The sequence below is a fragment of the Hibiscus syriacus genome, unplaced genomic scaffold (assembly GCF_006381635.1).
Source record: "Hibiscus syriacus cultivar Baekdansim isolate YM2019G1 unplaced genomic scaffold, ASM638163v2 tig00110332_pilon, whole genome shotgun sequence".
Classification (NCBI taxonomy): domain Eukaryota; kingdom Viridiplantae; phylum Streptophyta; class Magnoliopsida; order Malvales; family Malvaceae; genus Hibiscus; species Hibiscus syriacus.
This window is the reverse complement of record NW_024062688.1, coordinates 7,317,109-7,336,836: the sequence shown is the minus strand read 5'-3', so window position 1 is coordinate 7,336,836 and position 19,728 is coordinate 7,317,109. Positions and strand designations below refer to the sequence as shown.

General features: G+C 36.5%; 1 protein-coding gene across 1 annotated transcript in view; it reads left to right on the top strand.

Moving 5' to 3' along the window:
- Positions 1 to 14,967, top strand: part of LOC120120062 (DNA gyrase subunit A, chloroplastic/mitochondrial-like) — a 48,208-nt gene extending 33,241 nt beyond the window's left edge. The window contains 12 exon segments of the mRNA XM_039139810.1: positions 4,607 to 4,677; positions 4,794 to 4,883; positions 5,472 to 5,597; positions 5,712 to 5,869; positions 9,339 to 9,420; positions 9,788 to 9,952; positions 11,534 to 11,635; positions 12,667 to 12,800; positions 13,427 to 13,547; positions 13,635 to 13,689; positions 13,797 to 13,896; positions 14,667 to 14,967. Of these exon segments, the coding sequence (XP_038995741.1) occupies positions 4,607 to 4,677; positions 4,794 to 4,883; positions 5,472 to 5,597; positions 5,712 to 5,869; positions 9,339 to 9,420; positions 9,788 to 9,952; positions 11,534 to 11,635; positions 12,667 to 12,800; positions 13,427 to 13,547; positions 13,635 to 13,689; positions 13,797 to 13,896; positions 14,667 to 14,826 (1,364 nt within the window). The 3' untranslated portion in view covers positions 14,827 to 14,967.
- Positions 14,968 to 19,728: the final 4,761 nt, after the last annotated feature.

Genomic DNA, 19,728 nt, shown 5'->3' with positions numbered 1-19,728 from the left:
AGCATCCCAGTTTCTGCAAGAAGATTCAAAACATACTTACGCTGGTTTATGACCAGCCCTTTCTCGGATCTTGCAACTTCCATACCCAGGAAAGACCTCATACTCCCTAAATCATTGGTTTCAAACTCCTTTGCAAGATTGATCTTTAGCTTTTCTATTTCTTTTATATCACTGCCAGTTATAATCATATAATCTACGTAGACAATTAGGAGGGTTATCTTACCACTTCGTGTAATTTTTTTGAATAATGTGTGATCCGCTTGGCTTTGTTTGAAATCGTTCTGTGTCATAGCCTTAGCAAATCGATCAAACCAAGCTCTGGGAGACTGTTTTAAGCCATATAAGGATTTATTGAGCTTGCACACAGTTTTCTTAGTGACGTTTCCTTCTAATCCGGGGGGGACCTCCATGCATACCTCTTCTTCAAGGTTCCCATTCATAAAAGCATTCTTTATGTTAAGCTGATACAATTTTCAGTCCATGTTAACAGCTATTGATAACAATATTTTGATGGTATTCAATTTTGCAACCGTTGCAAAAGTCTCCTGGTAGTCGATGCCATAGTACTGAGAAAAACCTTTAGCAACCAGCCTTGCCTTGTATCTTTTCACACTCTCATCTGAATGATATTTGACTGTGAATATCCACCTGCATCCAACAGCTCTCTTCCCTTCTGACAAATCTGTCAAACTCCATGTCTTATTCTTTTGCAACGCTTTTATCTCCTTTTCCACAGCCTTTTTCCACTCAGGAGATTGCAATGCTTCTGTCACATTTCTTGGGATTTTCACATTGTTAATGCTGGTAGTGAAGGCCCTGAAATTAGACTGTAATTTCCCATATGCAATATACTTATTTATGGGATGAGCAGTGCATTTTCTTACCCCCTTCCTAATAGCAATAGGAAAGTCATTTAGATCAACAGTAGCCCTCTGGTAACCATCATTACCTTCTGTTTCAGCTGCAACAGGATCCGAATCTGGTTCTTGGCAAATGTTAGGCTGACTGATTTCTTCAGCAACATCTTTCATTCTTCTTGAGTAAACAATGAGTTGTTTCGGTTGGGGAGATATGGTTTCAGGGTCATTGTTAGGTGCATTTTTGGTAGTGGTGGAAGGTGTTTTGCACGGACTAGAGTGCTGAGATAAGGAGGATGGTAATTCATCAGAGTTATTTAGGTTATTCCCATCACCCTCACTAGGAACTGGGACAGTTCTAGCCGGCTTTGGAGAGATAGTAATAGGTAAAGAAATGATAGATTGTAAAGAAATATTGGTAGGCTGTAAAGAAATATTGGTTTGAACAGGTTGAAATTCCTTGTTACTCTCCCTCTGAATTTCTGTTCTTGAAAAATAAGGTTGGTTTTCAAAAAATGTAACATCAAAGGAGACATAGGTCTTTTTTGTGGAAGGTGAGTAACACTTGTAACCCTTCTAACTCGAATAATAGCCCAAGAACACACACTTTATGGACCTAGGATCTAATTTCCCTTTGTTGTGGATATGAACAAAGGCTATACACCCAAATACCAGAGGAAAAAAACTTGAGTTTAAATGTTTAAAATGGGGAAAAAGCTGAAACAAAACCTTAGTAGGAATTTTGAAATCTAAAGTCTTACTTGGCATTCTATTGATGAGGTAAGTGGCTGTAAGAAGAGCTTCCCCTCAAAGATACTTAGGAGCATTAGCAGCAAACATAAGAGACCTAATAACCTCTAGAAGATGTCTATTTTTCCTTTCTGCTACTCCGTTTTGTTGAGGTGTGTTGACACAAGAAGTAAGGTGAACAATGCCTTTTTCCTTAAAGAAATGCCCAAGGGTTTTATTCATATACTCACTCCCATTGTCACTCCTTAGAATTTTGATTTTTGTGTCAAATTGGGTTTCAACTTTTTGATAGAAACATTTAAAGAGAGACTCAACCTCAGACTTTTCTCTCATTAAGAATACCCATATTGTCCTAGATTAATCATCTATAAAAGACACAAACCACTTATACCCATAAATACTTTTGACAGGAGAAGGGCCCCAAATGTCACTATGGATGATGGAAAAAGGTGTTGTTGGTTCAAATTTGGTTGCAATATATGGTTTTCTGGTGTGTTTGGCTATTTGACAAATTTCACAGGAAAACAAAGATGGATCTTTATTTATAAACAAGTTCGGTAACATTTTGGAAAGATAGAAAAAATTAAGATGACCTAATCTAGAGTGTCATAACATAATTTTATTGATATTGAGATCAGAAGATAAAATTGGTTTCCTAAGAGCACTGGATAAAGCATGATTATGAGATACTTTACCTCCAAGGGTGTACAATCCTTTGCCCTGCCCAGTACTACCAATCACCCTCTTCGAGCTCTGTGCCTGAAAAATGCAACCATCAGTACCAAACACAACACTACAACCAGAACCTTTAATTAATTTGCTGACTGACAACAAATTGCATGCAAGTCTAGGAACATAGAGGGCATTATGAAGTAGTAGATTTTTGTTTAATGTAACAGAACCACTCCCTTTGACTGTATTGAGAGAGCCATCTGCTATTTTGATAGAAGCTGATAAGCTGCTTTCACTATATTCCTCCAAGAGATCAATATTTCCTGTCATATGATTTGATGCACCCGAGTCTATTATCCATTGTACTGAGGAAGCATATGGATTATTTCCATCAGTAGCAGTATAAGTCACATTGGTAGGCTTGGCTGTTATACTACTCAAAATCTGCTACAACTCCTCTATCTGTTTCTTGCTAAAACTGCTTGAGGAATCATCTTGAGAGGCAATATGAGCCTCCTTTTGAAACCTGGACCGTGTGGGCTGTCAATCAGCTGGTTTTCCGTGTAGCTTCCAACATTAATCTATCATATGGCCTGGTTTATTACAATGTTCACACCAGAGGCGATTTTGCCTCTGTTGCACTGAAAATCTGAAAAAAAGATTGAGAGGGGCTGGTTGGGGAAGTGATTTCGGATGATGTGGGATCCCGATTAGCCATGAAAAAAAAATAGAGTTGAACATGAATTGATTTAAAGAGAAGCGAAAATCGGATTGATCGCTCTAACCTGATTCCATGTAGAAAACAAACTGTAGAAAGAAAACAGACTTGTAGAAAACAGACTGTAGAAAGAAAACAGATTGTAGAAATAAAACAGACTGTATTGTGGAAAACAGACTGTAGAAAACAGACAAGTCTGTTAATTTATTCTTGCATACTTTCAGTAGAAACATATTACATATTTATATACAAATTATGCCTCTAAACTAGGAAACTCTAAGTTAGGAAAGATACTAATCCTAGGAGATGTAATCCCTTGAAATAAGGGATTGAAAAACAGAAAATAATTACAGAATCTCTTGACAGCTCATTTCTATGATTCCTACAACCTTACATCACCTATAGTATCTTTAATAGCCGGAATGTTGTTTCAGTTCCTGCCTTCCTGGTAGACTTTTAGCCAATTTTTGGGCATTGTAAAGATGCTTAATTTGCAATTATTTTTTTTTTGATAGGAATAGAATGCCTCTTTAAAAACCTCCCTCTTAGTAGACCCTTGCCCATAGGCAAGAACCAACTAGTTGAAGGAGGAAAAGAGTACATAATTTTATTAAATATAAAACTTTTACATAAAGCTTAAGAACTCTCCAGCCAAATACTACCAACATAAAACACTCCTGACACACTATTCCTATACAAACCAACTAAATCCATGACTACAATCACCCAATTCCCTCCTTCGCTAACTTGTCAGCTTCACAATTACAACTCCTAGGAATCCACCTGACAATAGCATGAATTAAAGAAACAGAAGCCACAATTTCCTTAACAAAATTAGACAGAAAAACCGGGGCAGAAACTTGATTAATGATCCAATCCACTGCTGTCTTTGAGTCACATTCGATAATAAGCCTGCCCTTCAACACCCAATCTGAAGAAACAAAGATGTCAATGCCTTTTTTAATAGCTTTAAGTTCTGCTAGAATAGGTGTGGTAGGCCCGACACTTTCAGAGAATGAAAGAAGAGTAACCCTATAAACATCTTCCTATCAGTTAAGAGGGTTTTGTCTTTTTATTATGTCAGGGAATAGAAGTTAGTTTTTTCTTTTTTTTCTTTGCTCTCTCTCTCTCTAGAGTTTGGCCTTTGTTTGACACAGTTGATATTTGATTTATCAGTTGACTACCATTCAATGACTAGAGCTAAATATCATTCATTCTCTATTCGTGTTGCATTTGCTTGATGTTGGTTTTTGTTATCCTTAATTATCATTCATTCTCTATTTGAGTTGCATTTGCTTGATATTGGTTTTAGTTATCCTTAATTAATATGAAAATTGATATTATTTGATTTTGACTGGGTTTTTGGTACAAAAATTCATCATGGTGCAAAATTCTCTTTTTGGAATCAATGAAGTTATGCGTTCGGTGGTGTGGGATTTGAACTTTAATTTTTGTCAGGGCTTTAACATCAAAGAAGGGTTTTGTTGGGGTTTTCTCCAAATTTAAGAGGCTGTTTCTTCATGTGCCTTGTGCTAAGATTTTGGCCAAAAGAATTTACATATCACAGAAAGCTATCGTCACTAGACATAGTTCTTTTTTTTGTGAGCAGAATTCAATCTTTCTGATAAACAAGCAGAGGCCATATTGGATATAAACTTAAGACGTCTTAACCTTCTTGAGGTCTGTAGCTGCAATTTATATAAAAAATTCTGAATTTGTTCGTTCAATATTATTATGTAGGTTGTTATTTTCTAATAATATAATCTGAAATATATCATATATTTGTTTTTCTGCAGAGAAAAAAGTTTGTTGATGAAAGTGCATCATTGATGGAACAAATCTCAAAGATACCAGAACTATTATCAAGCCGAAAAAATATATTGCAGGTAACCTTTTATTTTTTAAGCTATGATTCTGATTTATTCTTTGATTATCATAGTTAAGATGCTTGAAAATGTAATTACAGTAGAGTTCGATTGAGAGACTGCCAGAACATGTGCTTGTGGTTCTGTTAGGTTGGCCACTTCTTGGTCATTTGAAATCTTTAGATATTTAGCTTGTCTCATCTGTTGTATTTAACACAATTTAATTGATTGTAGAAACATATCGTGCTATGAAATGTGTTTGACATGTATATATGATGCACTCCCTGCCAGTCAAAAAATAAAAGAGCACAAAAGAGATCTTTATGTTTCTGCTTCTTTCTTATAGTCTGATCTAATGTTGTTCTATCTATTATGAACAAAATTAATTCTAAATATCTGTTCAATTTGCCTTATCTTTGAAGTTCTATTTGGTAAAAAAAAAATTGGTTTTTTTTATTTAGAAGAAGCCTTTCAAATTTGATATGAAATAATGGTTTAAAGATGTATTTTCCCAAATGGGCACAACTCTCTAATCTATACCTGGTTCAGGTATTCTGCAATTTTTCTGGCTTGTCTTTTTATTTTTATTTTTGTCAACCTGTTGTTTAGCTAATAGAACAAGAAGCAATCGAGCTAAAGAACAAGTTCTCCAGTCCAAGACGTTCAATGCTAGAGGATTCAGATGGTGACCAACTTGATGACATAGATGTTATTCCAAATGAAGAAATGCTGCTGGTAACTGATGAAATTGATTTCTCCGTGTGAACAGAATCTTGTCTGTCATTTTACATCGTATTTGAAACAATGTCATAGTATATTCTTTTGCTCTTAATTATGTGTCCTTTTCAGGCATTCAGTGAAAAAGGTTATGTTAAGCGGATGAAGCCAAACACTTTCCATCTTCAAAATCGTGGAACAATTGGTAAATCTGTTGGAAAACTTCGTGTTAATGATGCAATGTCCGATTTCATAGTTTGCCATTCACATGACCGTGTGCTGTATTTCAGGTACTTGTATCTGCTACCCACCTTTGACTTGAAATATATTTATCAGCATTAGTGTTTATTTTTTCTCATGTTAACATTTGATTTCCCCAATTTTGGCTTCTGCTTATTTCTTTTCTTGGTGTGTCGGTGGATTTGGATCTTGTGATAATTGAAAATAATAAATGAATTTCAACTTTTCTTTGCAATCTTTTTGTTTGTTTTCATGGGCTGCAAAATCCTTGCTGCAATATTAATATACTTAAATAGTTTTAGGATTTATCTATTCTAATAGTCCTGCCCCTTTTCTTTTTGCTTTCATGTTATGGTTTCTATTATTTTTTATATTTACTGCTCCAGGTTTAATGTAGGTTGAGTTGCATGGAAATTGTTGTTGTTGAGTTACTATGAATGCCTTTTCTAAGAAGAAAGGAAGGGAAATTCACGAAGAAAGAAAGAGAGATTTTGAATGAAAAGAGGAGAAATTCTGTTTTGTATTGGATCTAAAATAAAAGAATCAGCCTCCTTTTATAGGCTAAGAATTACAAAAGTAGAATGTAACTAGATATCTTTTTCTTAACCTCTCTCTCCTAAGAACTCATCTTATTTTTAAACAGAGAAAACCTAATCCTAAGTTAATTAGAACTCAGAATCTAGGATGAATAAATAAAACATAATCCTAAGTAAATTGGAACTCAGAATTTAGGATGAAGAAGAACTTCTTTTCTACTAATTTAAATCACAATCTTATAAAAAAAAACTAATTTAAATCACAACTGCTTTCCACACTCCCTCTCAAGCTGGGTGTCTATGTTGTACAAACCCAGCTTGGACTTGAGTTCATCAACGCTCGTTCTTGGAAGGGCTTTGGTAAGAATATCTGCAAGCTGTTGAGTAGGAATATAGTTTAGTTTCACTGTTCCATTTTTTACTTTTCCTGAAATAAAGTGGATGTCAACCTCTACATGTTTTGTCCAATCATGATATATATGATTTTTAGCAATGCTTATAGCTGATTGATTATCACTTTGTATCTTGAAGTCATCTTTTAAATCAACTTTTATTTCTTTTAAGAGAAAATCGCCTCAGTGACCAAAAAAAAGTTATAATATACGATTTTAACCAACTTTTTTTGGATTTGCGAAAATGACCAACAAAATCGCAACGCGATTTAGAAAATCGCAACGTTGAAAAGAAAATCGCAACGGTCAAAAGAAAATCGCAACGCGATATTCCAAGAATCGCAATGCGATTAAGAAATCGCAACGCGATCTTCCAAGAATCGCATGCGATTCAGAAATCGCAACGCGATTCCAAGAATCGCAACGCGATTAAGAAAATCGCAACGCGATTCCAAGAATCGCAACGCGATTCCAAGAATCGCAACGCGATTCAGAAAATCGCAACGCGATTAAGAAAATCGCAACGCGATTCCAAGAATCGCAACGCGATCAGAAAATGAGTAAATTCTTTCAAAAGCTATGTATTTGTTTCTTTCTTAAGAATTTTCTCTAAAAAGATAGTATCCGCGGACGTGTCGAAGACACGTATTACCACGACCACGACCACGACCACGACCACGACCACGACCACGACCACGACACGCCGAGAGACGAGACGGCGGCAGCGCGCGAGAGTCCCCCTTGTTCTCTTTCACTCAACAAAAATGGGAAATCCAAGCCTTAAATACTCTTCCCAATAGTGTTTCCAATACTATTGGGATTGAGCATTACTCAACACTTCAAAGAAAATAGCAATTTTGTAGCATGTTTCCCGCTTAATCCATATTTAAAAATATTAAAATTTTATCATATTAAACTATATGTATAGTTTGAATTGAAATGTAGATATCTACAACTCTTTTAATTCTCTTGATAAAATGTTTTAATATTTTTAGATATGGATTAAGTGGGAAAATACTACAAAATTGCTATATTTTCTTTGAAGTGTTGAGTAATGCTCAATCCCACATAGTATTGGAAACACTATTGGGAAGTGTATTTAAGGCTTGGATTTCCCATTTCCTTGTTGAGTGAAAGAAACAAGGGGGACTCTCGCGCGCCGCCGCCGCCGTCTCGTCTCGTCTCGTCTCGGGTCGTGGTCGTGGTCGTGGTCGTGGTCGTGGTCGTCGTGTCGTGGTCGTGGTCGTGGTCGGGTCGGGGTCGGGGTCGCGGGTCGTGGTCGTGGTCGTGGTCGTGTCTGTCGGGTCGTGGTCGTGGTCGTGGTAATACGTGTCTTCGACACGCCGCGCGGATACTATCTTTTTAGAAAATTCTTAAAAGAAACAATACAATAGCTTTGAAAGAATTTACTCATTTTCTTAATCGCGTTGCGATTCTCTTAATCGCGTTGCGATTCTTGGAATCGCGTTGCGATTTTCTTAATCGCGTTGCGATTCTTGGAATCGCGTTGCGATTTTCTGAATCGCATTGCGATTCTTGGAAGATCGCGTTGCGATTCTCTTAATCGCATTGCGATTCTTGGAATATCGCGTTGCGATTTCTTTTACCGTTGCGATTTTCTTCAACGTTGCGATTTTCTAAATCGCGTTGCGATTTTTATTTCGCGTTGCGATTTTGTTGGTCATTTTCGCAAATCCAAAAAAAGTTGGTTAAAATCGTATATTATAACTTTTTTTTGGTCACTGAGGCGATTTTCTCTTCTTTTAATAGTCTTTAAGTTCTCATTCATTCACAAATTCCTGAAGCAAGTGCTCAAAATTCATCCTCTGCAATACTTCTTGAGAGTACGAACTGTTTTTCGCTTCTCCATGTGACTAGGTTGCAGCAAACAATAGAGTATTAACCAGACCTCCTTTCAGTTATTTCTCCAGCCCAGCTTGCATCAATGAATATCTCTATCTCACGATTTTCATTCTTTTTGAGGAATAATCGGTGTCTTGTAGTCATTTTTACGTGTCTTAGGATTAGGTTGACAACCTCTAGGTGTTCTTCACGTGGATTGTTCATGTGTTTCCTGACAATGCTTTCTAAGTATGCAATATATGGTCTAGTATGTGAGAAAAATTAACTTGACGACTTATCTTTGTTGACTGGACTCCTTCACCCTTAATTTAAGATTAGGATCCATGGGAGTTTCTGCTTGTTTGCACGTAAGCATACCTGTCTTGTTTAACAAGTCGAGCACATTCTTTCTTTGAGAGATCACAATTCTTGCTTTAGACCGAGCCACTTCAATCCCTAGAAAGTACTTGAGAGCACCAAGGTCTTGATATCGAAGCCGGCAACAAGTAACCCTTTTAGCTTGATTATTTTGTCTGTGTCATCTCCTTTTAGCTTCAATCCCAATGAATCTATTGGCCTGTACATTGTTTATGGAATTGGCCTCTTGATACAATGGGTTTCTGAAAGTTGTCAAGTTTTTTAACTTGCTTGTCTTGCTGCTGCCCATTAATATGGATTTCTGCTGCATCTCCTAACTCCTAAATCCTAACAAAAAATTTTACATCATAATACCCAAATGCTTTTTGCAGTGATAGGGGAATAGTGTACTCAGCTTATGCATTTAAAATTCCAGAAAGTAGCCGAACTGCTGCTGGAACACCTTTGATCCAGGTATTTATTGTTTTGCTATCCTCTTTTTTTTTTTTGATAAGAATGACAGGCCTCCTTAAAAACCTCCTTCTTGATCAAAGAAGGAGGAAAAGAGTGCCTTAGAAACTTTATTACTCCTCCGAAATTACATAAGATTTAACGTAGACACCATACTGAAAAAACACAACAGACTAAGCTACTCAACATAACCGAAAACCTAAACTCAAACGATAAAACGCACTGGAAACGACTAAACATCAACCAATTCCCATCTTTGCTAGACTATCAGCCTCCCCATTACACACCCTTGGAATCAGTCTAATAGAGTGCACCCTGTAGATAATTATTTTCAGCGCTGACTAAAGTCAGCTTGTGTATCATGCGACAGATCATCTCTTTATCTGAAGGAGAGAGAATAACATCGATTGTTCCTGTGAGTGAGTTTGCTGAAGACCAGTTTCTAGTGATGCTTACGGTGAATGGCTACATCAAGAAAGTGTCTCTGAATTATTTTTCATCTATTCGGTCCACAGGAATTATAGCCATTCAATTGGTCTGTCTTTCTGTCTGCTTTAGCTTTGAACTTTAAGACGAATCTTTTTTTTTTTTGATAAGAATTGAAGGCCTTGTTAAAAACCTCCTTCTTAATTAATGGAGCTTGAAAGAAAGCTCCTTAATCATTGGAAGGAGGAAAAGAGTGCCTTAGAATTTCATTCAACAACTTAAGTACATAAGATACATCCAGGACAACACCCCTGTGTAAATCAAAAACCATACAACGCCCTAAAACAACCAAAAAACAACAACACTAACTTGGCCTAAACCTAGAAAGCTAGGTCCCTCGCAACTGAAGGTGCGTCCTGATTACCAAAACTAGTGAGGAAATTACAAAGTAATAACCTATACAACCCGAATAAAGATCAGAAAACAATAGAACAAAAAACCTTCCACAGTCAACCAATCCCCTGCTTAGCTAGCCTGTCAGCCTCCAAATTACAACTCCTATGAATCCAATTAAGAACACAGCCTTTATCATAAATTGCAGCTCCAATTTCCTCCACCAGATCACTGAAAAAGAAAGGGGCAGATTGCAGTTTTAGAATCCACTCCACTGCATTTTTGCAATCACTCTCTATAATTAGACTTCCCTTTTTAGCCCAATCAGACGAGTAGAAGAAATCATTTCCTTCCTTAATAGCTTTCAGTTCTGCCAAAATAGGAAGACCAGGCCCTACTGCAGAAGAGAAAAAGGCTAAGGAGCAGCTTTTAGAGTCTCTCAAAATGCCTCCAATTCCGCCTTGCATCCCATCTCCACTAACAGCCCCATCCACATTCAGTTTAAACACATCCGAAGGAGGAGGAGTCCAGCCAATAACCTTCTTAGGAGTAGAAGAAAGATGAATTTTATCAGCCCTGGAAGGATCCTCTATAAGTAGGTCAGTCTGAATCTGAGCATTAGGGTGTTTTGCTAAAAACCATTTTGCCAACCTGAATCTAATAATAAAGTACAGCCCCGATCTGTCAAATTTCCCGTTTTCAAACACAACCAGATTCCTTGCCTTCCAAATTGACCAGAAAACAACAGCCGGGATAAACCTCCAGATATTAGAATTCTGCCTAAGGTCCCGCCAAGAACAAAGAAGGGCCGATGGATCTTGGGGCAGAACAGAAGTGATTTCCCATAACCTTAGAAAATTGATCCACATTTCCCTAGCAACAGAACACAATAAGAACAGGTGTTCTATGGTTTCTTCATGGGAATGGCATAAGGGACAAAGCACATCCGCCATGGGAATCCCTCTCTTTTTTAGTTCCACTCTCACTGCTAATTTGCGATGACAAATCTGCCACAAAAAAGTTTGAACTTTAGGAGGGGCCAATCCAGCCCAGACCCACTTATTCTACTCAAAACTCCGTTCAAGACTGCCATATAACGTCAATCTACAAGACTTGACCGAGAACAAGCCACCCCCCTTTCCCGATCAGCCCAGAAAATCATCCACAGAACCAGAAAGCTTAATAGTGTCGATCAACGTCATTAATTCAATCCACTGTTCTAATTCCCAATCACAAAGGTTTCTTCTTACCCCTCAAATATGATACATCTCTTACCCCTCAAATATTAATATGGCAGGTTCCTGGTGATGAGTTAAAGTGGGTTCGTTGTTGCACAAATGATGACCTTGTTGCCATGGCCTCACAAAATGGAATGGTCATTCTAAGTTCCTGTGATATTGTAAGTGACTGCCTTATTCGCTTTTAACATATTTGCAAGATTTGCCGAGTATTGACATAAGTAAATCGGTGGCTTATTTTGGCTGTCTATCTTATTTCTCTGGTTCTATTTCTGTTAAACTGTTCATATTCGTACTTTGCATAGCTCAACGTAAAATTGAGTAAAGAGGCCTACTGGAACTATTAGGATCAAAACTGGGATTTCTGAGTATTTAGACCTCAGTCCTTTATATATACTGTGAATTTCCTTCGTCTTTGCTGCCCTCTGGAGTCTCGAAACTATCTTTACTTTGCTTATCATTTTTCATAGTTCTCTCTCTTTTCTTCTCCTCCTTTTCCTTCCTACTTACGTGGAGGATATTTTCCTATGGATTGGTAAACAAAGTGCAGTTCTGGAGTTTAAGATGGAATTTCTGAACAAAATGCAGTTTTGGATACAGTAAAGATAGTTTTATGATATTCCCAGCTCAGAAGGAAATTTTTTTTATCTTTTGTTTCCCTCGATATGCAAAAACTCTCAAACAATAAATCTATTCCAATCCCAGCAGCACAATTATATCTGGTCTAGTGGGATGAGATGCTAGGCCCCTTAGACAACGTCCAGGGTTCGAATCTTGGCCATCACAAATGGAGCAAGCTAGGTTGGGAACGTCATCCTCATAATGAGCCTTTGCAATACCAAATCCGAATTAGTTAACCAATATTGGATGCCGGAAAAATAAAAGCACTTTATATCAATGAACTTAGAACTTTTGGCCTCGAAGCACTATATATCAATGAAATTGGATTTTTGTTTTGTTTTTTAAATTAGCATCTTTGAATTCCTGTTTGTAATGGTATCCCTCTAGTAGTTTTCAGATACTGCAATGAGAACTTATGACTTTTAATCACCTAGTCCTTAGGTGATTTTTGTTTTTGTGTCCTAAAGATTAAATACAACAGATTTAGAGGATAGCAGGGAGTATTCCTTTATTTGTTATGATATATCATGTAGTATGTAATTATTCTTGTTTCCTGATGTTGTGTGATCAGATCCGAGCACTAAGCAGAAATACTAGAGGAGCTATTGCTATGAGACTGAAAGGAGATAAGATGGCTAGCATGGATATCATACCAGCTCCAAGGCATAAAGATTTTGATAAGGCAGCAGAAGATTCCATTAGCAAGTAAATTATTTTGAACAAAGCTTTCTGATTGCTTAAGGCTCTAATTGTGAAGCTAACCAACATTGTCAGATAATAGTTTCCTGTTGGATTTAGGGGATTTGTAAATTCAAGTCATAAAATGTTTAATAATCTCAAAAAGCTGCAAAGTTGTTGCACTGCTCCTAAATTTGTTTCCATATTGTCCTCCCTGACCCATTTTTGGTAATGTTGGCCATGCAATGGTTGACAAATAATTTTTTGTTTAGAATTTAAACAGGACCTCCGATGTTCTCAACTTTAAGTTTCCTCTACAGAACTGTCTGCCAATTAGCTAATAATGCTAAAAAAATTCAGGGTTTATCTATGTGCGGATTCACTCCAGAATTATGGGCTTAACATTTTTGCTTTTAGTCCTCAATTTAAAGTTTCCTTTGTCATGGATTGAATCTATTCCAGCCAATGTATTTTGTTTATTTCCTGTATGTTATCTTTCAATTTATCATGTTTGATGAGGTCTGTGTCCATTTTTTAGTTGCATTTGGTCTTAATGCATTCCTGCTGAGTTTACTTTCTATTTGTTGTTCTGTTTAACATTGGGCATTGGCTTTCATTTATTATATTTATGGTTATTTTCTTTCCTCACATAGTGATAAGGGTGGCAGTGGCCCATGGCTCTTGTTTGTCTCTGAGAATGGCTATGGCAAGCGAGTTCCATTGAGTAGTTTCAAACAGTCTCCTTTGAACAGAGTTGGTTTAATAGGTTACAAGGTACCGCATGACATTGAGTGTTTACATAGTTTTTTGTTCTGCCTGATTCTTTTTTTCCGAATGATAACACATGTTTGCTCTCTTCAGTTCTCTTCAGAGGATCGCTTGGCAGCTGTCTTTGTGGTTGGGTTCTCATTGGCAGGTAAATTACATAATTGGTGATTCTCGTGTAACGTACTTGTAAAAGCTGACAGAATTGGTCTTAATTATTAATAGTGCATATTATGATGATTCTCTCTCTGTCTTCAGAGGATGGTGAAAGTGACGAGCAAGTGGTTCTAGTGAGCCAAAGTGGTACTGTCAATAGAATTAAAGTTCGGGATATCTCAATACAGTCTCGCTATGCAAGGTATAATAAGTAGGATAGTTTATTTGTGCAAGCGGTGATTAGTTTGCTGACAATTGGTGAGCTCATACGTAACCGACACATGAAAATACCGCATGTGCCTCTGTTCTCCCTAAAAATATATTTTAGTTGTATTTTCAAACGGACAATTTTGTCCCAGATGACATCCTTCATTGGAGACTCATCTACATACTGGTCCTGCATGAACATTATCTACGGTTACTGCAGGAAAGCCTTCGGGATTTAGTTAGTATTTTAGTACAAATCTTATAGTTTCTCGGAATTGGCTATTGAATGCATCTGTCTAATTTACAAATCTTAAGTACAAATCTTATGGTTATTGAATGCATCTGTTTAGATGAAGACATTATAGTTTGTCGGAATTGACTTATTCCTTACTGATCATTTATAGGCCCTTGTAGGTTATCTAGGAATATAGTTCAGAAGTGGAAATTTGCAAGTCTTGAGTAGTCTTGTTCTCTGTGCTTTTCCACATCCTCTTAGTTTAATTTAGTGAGGTCATATTTGTCAATATGTTTATGTATATGTTGCATTTGTTCACATATTCTGCGTTACAAAATTTAGAAGTGGACATTATTTTGCTTATCGATGACTTTGGATCAAGTATAACATCTATGTTTTGCTTACTCTCATTCGAGAGTTTGGTGACCGTGCACTTACTGTTTTGAGCCAAATGCTTTTACTATAGGCTTTTAATTGTGGTTAACTTTATCGTGATATGAGTATATTGTCTTTACTTCATTATTTTGCAGGGGCGTCATTTTGATGCGACTAGAGCATGCCGGAAAGATTCAATCAGCATCCCTAATCTCTGCCACTGCTGATGAAGAAGCGGAGTTGCTACCCGATATGCAGTTGAATGAATCAACAACTAATGCCATAGCAGCTGGGGACGTATCTGTGGCTTCATAATAACAGTTCGCTCGACATGCTCAAATTTGTTGTGTATAACCATATTCAAATTCTGTGTAGTACAGAAGGCTTTTTCAGTTATCCTACTTGGCAGAAATTAGAAAGTGACGGTTTAGGGAAAATGAGGGTAGAAAAATCTGATAAAACCTTTAGTCTGTTGTATTTAAATGCATATTATGAGGTACTCTTTCAATATTATTTTCCTTCTCTATAGCGTAACTACATCGATTTGAGTCAATATTATTTTCCCTCACCTTGAAAGCATCTTTGATGTGAATGAAGAATGTATACAGTGAGATCATTGGAGCACCCAAAATGGTAGCTTCCACCATTAGGCCGCATGAAGATATAAAATACTTTAAACACAATCACAACACAAAATACATGAACGGACAGAAAAGCTTTAGAACCTCCAACCTTTTTAAAAGCCACTTTATAAAGCATCTTTGTTAAGAATGCAATATTACATACAATGAGATCATACTTTAGATATGGCATAATATTACTACCAAGAGCAATGAAACTTTGAAACAAACAATAGCGAACTAACAATGATTCATAATTGATCCTTATTCTTAAACAATGTTAACCAAACCGAACCAACAGGTCTTAATCTTGACATTATTTGTGGTTGGCTGATTCTTAAACGAGTTTAATGAAGTTAAATTCCAAGTACTTTGGCATATCTTAAGTAAATTAAAGACTTAAAAAACAAGAAACCATCATGCATGGTTCCATTTGTTGTCAGGTGTTCTACATGTAATGGAAGCCACATCAAAACAATAATCAGCATCCCTAAAACAACCTATAAACAACTAAAGAGGAAAGGCGTGTGTAGCATTACATGATGAGACAAAGATAAGAAAGATTCCAGACCTCTTTTGCTTGTCTACAGGTCTGTAACCTAGACGTCAATAAAAATAACCCCGGCATTTCATTGATCCACATAAGCATTTCTTTCTTCCGTATGCCGTGTTGTTACTTTCAGTCTCATTTGATTGTAGAGTACCATAATCGTATTTGAACTCGGTCATTGGAGGTATGTGTTTCTTTGTAAAGAAACCGATACGGAGATCAGATTCGTTATTATGCTCATACATGATTGGCTGCCAAAAAATATTTGGAGTGCAACTATGATTCATAAATCGAGCTACATTTCCTGTGTTCTTTGTACTTATGGATAGGGGAGATGGAATATCAAAATCTTCGGAGGCATCTGAACTTTCCTCTCCTACCAACTCAGGTTCATAATTCCACTTGAAGGATTCATAGTGTCGGTTTGTATCAAAACTGTACTCATCAATTTCCACAACTTCACCTGCATATTCACAAATAAATGCTCCTGTACGAATAGGGTCCCATGACCACAGACCCCAACCCCTATCTGGTCTTAAAAACTTCCAAGCGAAATTTCAAGCCTGTCTGTGAAACTCTATTTTTGCAGTTCCGAACGCATGGACATGAGGGGCCACATTCATATATCAAGGGTTTTCGACACACTAGAACACCATTGGCAGTGTAAGGGCAATCACCTCCATTATTTTTAAGGCAATAACAGTTAGATTTTCCTGGTTGGCATGCATCACGATTCACGACAATCACAGCAGAAAGCAGATTGCACCAAGTTGAATGATTTCAAATACTTGACAGTAGGGAAATATGTGAAGTAAGCAGGTCCCTTTTCATCATCAACCTCATTTACAAGGGAAACAGGTGTGCTTTCTGCACCTGAAGTGAGGTCAGGAAGAATAAGTCCGACCCTTGAAGATACACCTTTCCACTTCTGAATCAATTTCCAAGTTGCAAAAGGGCTAGTTTGCCCTGGGATCCTAACCAGTTTATACTTGAACATATTGCAACCTGATTTTCCCTTCTCCATCCATGACTCTTGGATCTTGTAAAGTCCACCATATACATAGACCTTAATCGTGAGACCCCGAATGACTCTTCATTGCCTCGGTGCAAGCTCTTCTCCAAAGCAAGATTGGCCCTCTCAAGCTTCTGATCAGATGCTTCTTTATCTCTTCTCCAAAGCAGGTGGTGATGACGGGTGAGCTATGATAACAATTATATCTTCAAATTATGTATATATAACGGAAGAAAGGAATCTCTTCGATATATAAACGAATGAAGAGTATATACCAAATCTACATGACCATTTTGATCCTTTAGTCTTATGGGTTAAATCATTTTAGTTCTTAAAATGTTATTACATCTCAATTTCTTTTATCGAAGCAATGACAATAATACTTTATTTTTATTAAAATATGGTTTAATGAATCATTTGTTTTTTAATCTAATTTTGCTTTATCGAATTGTCTTTCCCTTAGCAAATGGAACAAAAGCCATTCCCAATGCTCACGGTTAGAGATGCACATAGCCGGATTTAAATCCGATCCGGATCGGATAAAAATCGATCCGGATCGGATAAAAACCGATCTGGTTTTTTCACCAAGCCACCGGTTTATAAAAAAACCGGTTCAGATAATAACCGGTTTGGAGTGCCGGATGATGTAACCGGTTTCAGTTTGAAAAAAACTGGTTTTTTAAAAAACCAGTTTTAATCCGATAAAAAATCCGGCCATTCAATTTTTTAAACCCCAAACCGAATTTTTTTCCGGATAAAGTTTTTTTCAAACCGGTTTTTAATCCGGTAAAAAATCCGATCGTCCAATTTTTTCCCAAACCGGTTATACTATCCGGTTTTAAAATATCCAATCTGGTTTTAAAAAAATCGGTTTTTCCCAAATCCGGTTTCGGATATTTTTTGCACAAAATCGGATATTCGGATTTTTTGTGCACCCCTACTCACGGTGCTGATACTGCATGGTTTTGAGGTCAAATTTATCAGCAACTTAAGCATGCATGATGCATAAAAAAGCAGTTGTGAAGTGAACCAAGGTGAAGCATATTGCGGTACTTTCTAAAGTCGAACATCTTCATCACTAGTTGTATTTGTATAGCAATAACGCAACAAGCTAATTATGGAGTTTTTCTACTACTTTAGTCCATTCTAATTCAAAATAATAAATAAAATTCGTCACAGTAAAACACCCAAAGGAAAAAGCAAACAATGAAAACCACTCCAAACGGGAGGCGACCATAATCCAACTATCATACTACTTTGACAAAAACGTAAGCAGTCATATAGAATATCAGTGCGCAGGGCAGCTTGTCCATAATTCGGGACAAACAAAAAAGGGTAAATTACAAGTTCAGTTTCATTTTTATTTCATTTTAATCCCCAATCATTTTTTTTTCAAAATAATTTCTAATGTTATGTTTTGGTTTCATTTTGGTTACCTATCATTAAAAAATTAACTAATATGCTTACATGACATTACCTCAACATCACTGTAAATTTTTTAATAATGGGTGACCAAAGTGAATTATTACGTTAGGTATGATTTTGAAACATAAATAGTTGGGTGACCAAAACAGAACAAAAGTGATAGTTTGAGTATTAAACGTGTAGCTTACCCAAAAAATAATAGGCAAAATCCAACCCGATATGTTAAACTTTGCTTCTTTCTAGGTACCTAAAAGTTAAAATCTGAGTATTTACATTTCTTAACCAACCGAGGTCAGGATATAGAGCATTAACTCGAAAGCAAGATAGACCAAAACTGAGCTAGGGATTTGCATTAGTTGTTTCTATAACAATCAACTTCACAAGAACATTTCTAAAGTACCAAAAATATTGTGAAAGCAAGTCGAGCTGCCACTTCAGGTATGAATTACTACTACATTCACCAATATCTGCAAGATAAACGAAGAATCATATAAAAGGATCAGAATTTCTGAGAAAATCGAAGAGAGATAACTAGAACTCTTTGTCGGGCCACAGACACAATATTAGATGAATACGGATTGTAAATGTAGAATGATACTTGTAGAGTTAACCTTTTTCATATGCAAATTGGAATAATAAATCCTACCTTGATGCAAAATAGCAAAAAGAACCTTGCTGCACAAGGCAAAAAAGCGTATACAATGGGGTCCGGACTGATTATATTAGCAGCAAAATAAATTACATGCAATTCATTTCTGTACTACACAAAATGGATAAGCAAAATAAAGATAACTTTCTTCATATGCAAATTGGAATAACAAATCCTACTTTAATGCAAGATAGCAAAAAGAACCTTGCTGCACATGGCAAAAAACAGTATACAACAGGACCCGGGCTAATTATATGAGCAGCAAAATAAATTACATGCAATTCATTTTTGTACTTCACCACAAAATGGATATGCACGTCTGATTTCTCTTTATATTAATATTAATATACATATCTATGTTACTTGAACTCTTGAATGAGTCTATATCCATATCCGAATATATTTCAAAATGAGTGCAGGACACGAATACAAGAAGGAATATGAAATGTTGGCACAACATAGATGTTTCATGGACTCCGCAGCAAGTGTTGGAAACAAGACTATATTCTTTTTTTTTTTGATAAAATAAGGCCTCATTAAAAACCCCCTTCTTATCCTACATGTTACAAACATAACATGAAGGACATTGGAAGGAGGAAAAGAGTGCCTCTAACTTTTATTAATTAGAACAATAATACACCTCCACTACTCAACAGCTAACAACTTCTTACAAAACAAAAAACCATAAATCTGAAAACAAAACACACCCTGAAACTCCTAAAAAGGAACTACCAAGGCATAACACCTAAACCATTACACAAAACGTAAGTTCAGCCTATACCAGCTTTAGCTAATACATCCGCTTCCCAATTTGCTGCTCTCGAGATGAGCCTTGTGATGATACCCTTCCTCTCCACAGTAGAAGCTATATCCCTTACCAAGGAATGAAACAAAGTAGTACTAAGGTTCGGATTATTAATCCATTTCAGAGCATTAGAAGAATCCGATTCCAAAATGATCC